Genomic DNA, 7541 nt, shown 5'->3' on the forward strand with positions numbered 1-7541 from the left:
ATTGTCTACTATTGGAGAACACTCCACACTGACACATTATGTTACCTGAAAGATGCTTTTATTTATTTATTTATTTATTTATTTATTTATTTATTTATTTTTTAATCTTCAAATGCAAGTTTAATAAATCACATGATTTATTTATGGGATTTCTACATCAGGTTGTGGTTTAAAAGAAGCTATATATGTGTAATATGAAGAGAATGATGTACAATCAATATGAATCTTGTTAAATCTCTCTTCCGTGGACTTTCTCCATCTTCCTGCTTAGCAATAAAAGGCATTTTTAGGTTTATATAAATATTCTTTACAATTGCCCTCTTAACAAAAAATTAGTATATAAATAGCACTAGGCATTTAGTAAATAAATCACAGGCCTGTAAGTTCAGTTGTGCAGTTGTGAAATGTAACGTGAAAGAGTTTGAAACCTTAAGACTGGGTGATCTGCAGTGTTTCCAACATGTCTTCCACTGCCTTAAGAGAGTATTTGGTTTCCTTCTTACTTCGACCTGCAAACTGATAAGCTCTGTTTATTTGACTAGCTGCTCAACTAGCATATTTCATGTTGTCCTTTTTTGTTTTTGCACTTGCTTTTGGATTAGAAGCAATATGTAAAGCCCAAACAAAGCTCTCATATTTCTGTTGTTCAGTTTCAGTGCCTGAGCAAAATACTTTCTTGAAAGTTCGAGGTTTTCAAGTCCACCTTGGGTATATTTAACTTCAGCACACTGCTGACAGTGTAAGTGGTTGTGTGGATTAGTCATCATTAGCTCCTCTAAAGAAAAGGCTGCTTTAGCATAGTCATGTTCATTGATATAAAGTTCTGCAAGTTCATGCCAAGCTTCTTGGTCCCCAACAAATTGTTCCAGATACTCATTCAGTTCCCGAATGGCCTCCACATTTTTCCCCTGGGCTTTTCGAATGGCAATCTTACGCTTTCTTGCAGCAGTGTTAGTTGGATCTTCTTGTAAAATTCTATCATATAGTTGTATAGCATCATCATATCTTTCCATGGCTTCAAATCTCATGCCAGTTAGTCTCTTGACTCTGTGACTGCCAGGGAACGGTCTTCTTAACTCCTGAAGACAAAACAATGCCAAGTCATCTCGACCATAGTCTAGGGCTGCAATCATCACTTGCTCATATATGATCCAAATATCATCTCCAAGCTTAGAAGCATATTCATTCATTAATTCCTCTCCAACTTCCACAATTTGCTCACTGTTTCGTGAGTTTTCTTCTCTCCATTTTCTCATTTTATCTCGCATTTCTTCCCAAGTGACATCGTAAAGCTCTGAGACCTTCGCCATCTTCTCAGAACCTGGAGGCAGGGCTGAAAGATGCTTTTAGAAATAAATCTCTGATAATAATTTTGTTAGTCGGTCATAACATCCTTTCTTTTTCCTGAACATGGAAGGTAAAAACAAAAAAAACCGAACCCCCCCCAAAAAAAGACCCCCTCAATTAAGATGCATTATTCTAGTTAATGTTTTAACAATGAGTGACAAAGTTTAATAACTAAACTAACTCACGGTGAATTAAGCAATCTTGGGAATAGTAACTTTCTCAGGTCCCCAAGACATGATGCAATATTTCAGTGACATTTCCATTTTACAACTAAGATACAACTTAGGCTCTGCTCGAAATTCTCTCAACATACGTCAGTACATGCGGAAATGGAAACTCTCGTGCCGATGAGATTGGATGTATTAAATTCTTGTTTCTAGGACACAAATATATGAAATGTCCATGCAGTGCTATGCCCAGCTTTCCATTCAGTGTCACACTCTGTCAGACAACTTGAGGTGTGTGGTCGGCTGCACTGTGCCTTCTCTCCCTCAGCGAATGTTCATGAAGCACTGACTGCCAATGGTCTAAGCGCTTGGGGCACAACACCGAGTGAGCAACAGTCTTGGTAATCGAGGAGCTTAGAGGTCTGGGCAGAGGGCAGCTAATTCCTGTGAAGAAGGAGCTGAGAAAATCATCAAAGACAAGAGTCTGATAGAAATCTGGAAAGGTTGGGCAAGAGTATAAGGATAAATGAAGGAAAGGCATCGCAAGTTGAGAGACTACCAGGGACCAAGACGTGAGATTTTGAATGATGTGAAACCTGTGGGGAATGAGGAGTTCATTTTGGCTGGTGTTCAGGGGAAAAGTGGGGAGTGCAGAAACAGGGGTTTGAGGAGCTAGACTGGGGTCAAGTTATGCAATCTTGGATGATATTCTGTACATCCTGAACATTTACTTTCTGTATACAAAGAGAGGTCAACAGATAGACAGTAATAGAGGATAGACATTCAGCAGAGCAGTGAGTGATCCTATCATGTCAAGTTTAGGGGAAATCATTCTGGCAGAGCATGGAGGATGGCCTAGAATAGAGATGGTATTCCGGAAGCACCGAGGCCAGTTAGGAGGCTGTTGGAGTATTGGAGTAGAGGTGGCACTTGATTTGGGAGATGTTTCTGAGATGGAATCAGGACTCGTTGGCTGTTTGGGTGTATAGGGGCCCAGGGCAGGCTGCCCTCAAATGTGCCACTTTGGCATATTGATTATTGTAAATAAAAGCGACTTAAGGGGCAGCCTGCACAGAAGGACTCTCAGACTCTCCTCTGTCCTCCCGAAAGCAGGAAATAACTCTCCCATATGACAAGTACCCTTCCTGGGGCAGGCAGGAAAGAGACATCCTGATCACCAGAGATGGGAAATTTTGAGCCCAGAAGGCTGTATAAATGACCTGTGGTGTCTCTCTTGATCAGATGGGGGTCCCTAAACATGGGGCAACCCAGTTGGGTGGAAGCCGGTGGTACAGGCAGTGAAAGAATTCACCTGAAGCAGAACAAAGGAGCTAGAAGTTTATTGGATACACTGCAAGAGAACAGCAGGCAGGACAGCAGAGGGGACACTGTCTGCCAGGAGGCAGTGTTGGGGGCTGTATTTAAAGGGGGAAGGGGGGCGCCTGGGTGGCTCAGTTGGTTAAGCGACTGCCTTCGGCTCAGGTCATGATCCTGGAGTCCCAGGATCGAGTCCCACATTGGGCTCCCTGCTCAGCAAGGAGTCTGCTTCTCCCTCTGACCCTCCTTTCTCTCATGCTCTCTGTCTCTCATTCTCTCTCTCTCAAATAAATAAAATCTTAAAAAAATAAATAAATAAAGGGGGAAGGGAAGGAGGTCTGGGAATATATGGAATTTTCCTTTTTTGGTACCTGTACTCAGTTGCAAGTAACCCGCTGGTCCACTAGAACTTAGGGAGATTTTGAGATGAGTCAACTGATGGGCCTGTTTGTGTGTAGCTCGGTGGTCCCTGTGGGCCCTTTGGCCTTGCTCTACATCCCATTGCTCAAGCCTGCTACCTAAAAGCATCCTCTACACAACCCTTGTTACTTTTTAGTAATTTACTACCCCAGTCCAAATTCTGTCTAGAATTCCTTACTAATTGAAGCTCCCAAATTCCACTCTCTTTGCCCTGTCAATTCCTCATAGATTAATTGTCTCTTTGTCTACAAAGTCTAAAAACTCCCTGCCTTGGTCATTCTCTTGGGTCTCAATTTCATGACTGTAAACATGTAAAAAAACTGGGATTTTTTTCTCCTGTTAATCTATCTTATGTCAGTTTAATTCTTAGTCCCGTTGGAAGACCTTGAAGAGTAGAGAAGAATGCTTCCTTCCCTTCAGGTGGAAAGGAGAAACAGAAGTTAAAGATGCCTGAGATTTCTCGCTGGGAAGTCTGGGAGGATGATGACATTACTAGCGGAGGGAGGAAATTTGGAAAGAGAAGCCGAGTACAGAGGGTGAAGCCAAAGAGGTTGGTTCTTGACGTGTGGTAATAAAGGTGCCTGTGGAATATTGAGGTTGAGCAAGAACTCAAAAAGTACACTGTGGCTTACAGTCTCAAAATGTAATAGTTCATACTAATTGCAAATGGGAAAAAGGTACCTTTACAGTGGAGAAGCGCGGAAGACACCGCTTGAACCTGTTGATTAGTCAGCACCAAAATGATGTCTCCTGGTAGAATATGTTGACAAGGACACAACATCACTTACAAAATTCTCCTGCCAGAAGTTCATAACCTGATTGTAATCGTGAGAAAACATCAAACACCCCCCCAACACGTTACTGAAACAAGACTTCAGCTGCCTCCACGTTGACCTCGAACTTTCTAGTTGGGTTCTTTCCAGCTTGTCTCTTGGCTCAGGCAGAAGACCCTGAGGGCAAAGCATCCCCTGATGGAGATTGAAACTACCCCCTCAAGCAACAAGGACCACCCCGAGCCAGTGAGACCCCGCCTGTGATTGACCCCAAGACCATGATGGCTTTGCCCTTCGCTGCCCACCTGCATGTACCCACCCACCTTTGCCCCACATTTTCCTCTTATCAGCCTGGATTGGATGCATGTCCGGCTGGCACTTTGGAGATAGTCTCTGAGATGCTAGTCCGCTCTCTTCACTGGTGTTGGTCTCACTGAATAAATCCCTTTCTCATTTCATTCACCACCACTGCCTTTGGATTTTGTCAGCGGCAAGTGGCCAGATCTGGTCTGTTTGGGACCCCTCAGCCAGGTGGTCTTGCACCCCTGCGTGCCGGCCGCATTACAACACAGCTGCCCTGTATTCTTCAACAATGTCAATGCCATCAAAAACCAAATAAGGCAAGAAGTCCCCCAGAGTAAAGGTGACAAAAAAAGACAGGACAGTAAAATGTAATGTGTGATCCGGGATAGGGTCTTGGATTGCGGGAGGGGAGAATTCCTATTAAAAAGCATTACTGAGGTGCGGCTGCTGGTAGTGCCTCACCAGACGACTCGGGCTGGGTCCTCGTGCCACTTCCTGCGCTTGACTACATGCACAACATCTGGCCACTCTGCGACCGGAGTTCGGGGCTCACTGTGGGTGGATGCCGGCTTCGTACCATGCACCTGCAGGAACCCACTGCCAGCCCAGATGCGGCTGGAGGCGGACCACTAGTGGTCACATGTATCAGAAGCAAACTAACGTTCCATATCCAAAGGAATTTGGTTGGCACTCCCGGCCCCCACCCAACCCTGACCTCAGGGTTGCGAGTTTGAGCCCCACATAGGGCTCTGTACTCAGCATAGAGTCTGCTTGAGTTTCTGTATCCCTCTCCCTCTGCCCCCCCATGCCTTGTCTGTCTCTTTCTCTCTCTCTCAAATAAATAAATAAATCTTAAAAAAAATTTTTTAATCTTAACAAAAAAAAGATTCCACCCTAAGAAAATTCACTCACAGATGTACTCTATAAATGACTGTTTAATCAAGATAAAAACTTGTAAAGTGGAGGGCGCCTGGGTGGCTCAGTTGGTTAAGCGACTGCCTTCGGCTCAGGTCATGATCCTAGAGTCCCTGGATCGAGTCCCGCATCGGGCTCCCTGCTCTGCAGGGAGTCTGCTTCTCCCTCCGACCCTCCCCCCTCTCATGTGCTCTCTCTCATTCTCTCTCTCTCAAATAAATAAATAAAATCTTTAAAAAAAAAAATTAAAAAAAAAAAAAACTTGTAAAGTAGAAGTGCATGTATTAGTCCTGATGGTGAGTGGGAAAAATCAATTAAAGAAGAAAGTCTGAATAATTATTGTAAATATGGTTTAAAAGCACAAAAATGTTTTTCAAAATTCAACTTTTCACCCATTTTGTTTCTCTAAAAATATTTTATTTTTTTAAAGATTTTATTTATTTATTTGACAGAGAGAGACAGCAAGAGAGGGAACACAAGCAAGGGGAGTGTGAGAGGGAGAAGCAGGCTTCTCGAGGAGCAGGGAGCCCGATGCGGAGCTCGATCCCAGGACCCCAGGATCATGACCTGAGCCGAAGGCGGACACCCAACAGACTGAGCCACCCAGGCGCCCTGGTAGGTAACTTCTGATCCTGAAAGACAAATATCTTACCCATTTGGGTATGGGGTTTTCATAGTTTGAGTTTTCATAGGTAGATCACATGTGTAAACTCAGGGATTAATGTGCCCACTTCTATCCCACGCCATAATATAACAAAATGTAAATTCTTCAGGGCTGTCACTGTTTGTTTGTTTGTTTTTTTAAGGCTTTATTTTTAAGTGATCTCTATCCCCAACGTGGGGCTCCAACTTATGACCCCGAGATCAAGAGCCAGGTGCTCTACCAACTGAGCCAGCTGGGCACCCCGGGGCTGTCGCTGTTTTGAACAGGAAAGTCTGGTTAAGCTATACTGAAATTGGGATTCTGGCAGAGCCGTAGCCCCTGTGAGGAAAGAGAAGTACCAGCATCCCTGAGATGCTGAGGTTTATTCCCCATGATGAGGAGCTGAATTCTTACCAGCCCGTTCCCTCCCTCAAAAATATTTAGTTCCTGCAAGCCTAGGCAGGGTTCTTGGGTAGAGATGAGAGTGATTGCTTTATTGGCTCTGCCCCTCGATGGCTGCATAATTACACCCTTTACTCATGAAGGAAGTGATTATGTAAACACATTACATGTCATTACCGAAAATCACAGCGTGCCTACTTCCTGGCCGCCCAGCTCAATATCTAAATTACCCACTCCACCAAGTTGGGTAAAAAACTGGACCCAAGAAAGAGAATTGGCTATCACAATAAGAATGTTTGCAGAATCTTTTATTTGGGATTAAAGTGCTTTAAAAATACATGGGGGGCATTTAAAGTACGTACGTAATTCCAATATGACCACAGCATGATGATCTTCATTTGTTTGGAGTTCTTTCAAAATTTTATCCATATGGTCATATTGTTTCTAACATCCATCAAGCTGTATATATTTTATACACTTATAAATTTTATACATTATATAACATCATTTTAGAAACACTTTCTCTTGGTTTTACATTTTTATCATAAAATTTTTAACCATATACCATCCCATTTTATTTATACATAATATATATACTTTATTTAACCATTTCCTTGTTATTGGCTGCAAATGCTGTTTTTTTTTAAATTATGAATAACTCTGCTGTAAATATCTTCATACATATGGATTTTTCTCCTTTTGAATTTTCATATTTCCTCAATTAAACTGATGTTGCATCTTAAAAATTGATACTATTTTAGAAATGGAGAAATACAATAATTCTATAATATAGAAATCAGAGTAGAGGGTTTACTGCGTCAAAACAGATTATGATACTTGATACGTGTATCAAAATGTCCTCTAAAAAGATTTTACCAATAACATCTGGAATATATGTGTGTTACTGTTTTCCTACAGCTTTGCCAGCATATGAGATTTGACTTTTCTGTTGACTTTTTGTAGTCTAAATAGATGCAGATTGTTTCCTCATTATTATTTTAATTAAAAAAAAAGATTTTTACTTATTTATTTATTTAATTGACAGAGAGAGAGACAGTGAGAGAGGGAACACAAGCAGGGGGAGTGGGAGAGGGAGAAGCAGGCTTCCCGCCGAGCAGAGAGCCTGATGTGGGACTTGATCCCAGGACCCTGGGATCATGACCTGAGCTGAAGGCAGATGCCCAATGACTGAGCCACCCAGGCGCCCCATTATTATTTTAATTTTAATATATTTAGCTATTTTAGTAGTAAGAG

At 42.3% G+C, this 7541-nt stretch overlaps 1 protein-coding gene across 1 annotated transcript; it reads right to left on the reverse strand.

Annotated features, from left to right (window-relative positions):
- Positions 1-395: 395 nt before the first annotated feature.
- On the reverse strand, positions 396-1327 carry LOC118026655 (ER membrane protein complex subunit 2-like). Its single transcript, XM_035029619.1, is given in 2 exon segments — positions 396-614; positions 617-1327. Coding segments are annotated over 2 exon segments (879 nt in total). The 5' UTR covers positions 1311-1327; the 3' UTR covers positions 396-429.
- Positions 1328-7541: the final 6214 nt, after the last annotated feature.

The sequence above is a fragment of the Mirounga leonina genome, unplaced genomic scaffold, assembly GCF_011800145.1.
Source record: "Mirounga leonina isolate KUSES-001 unplaced genomic scaffold, KU_Mleo_1.0 Mir_268, whole genome shotgun sequence".
NCBI classification, from domain to species: Eukaryota; Metazoa; Chordata; class Mammalia; order Carnivora; family Phocidae; genus Mirounga; species Mirounga leonina.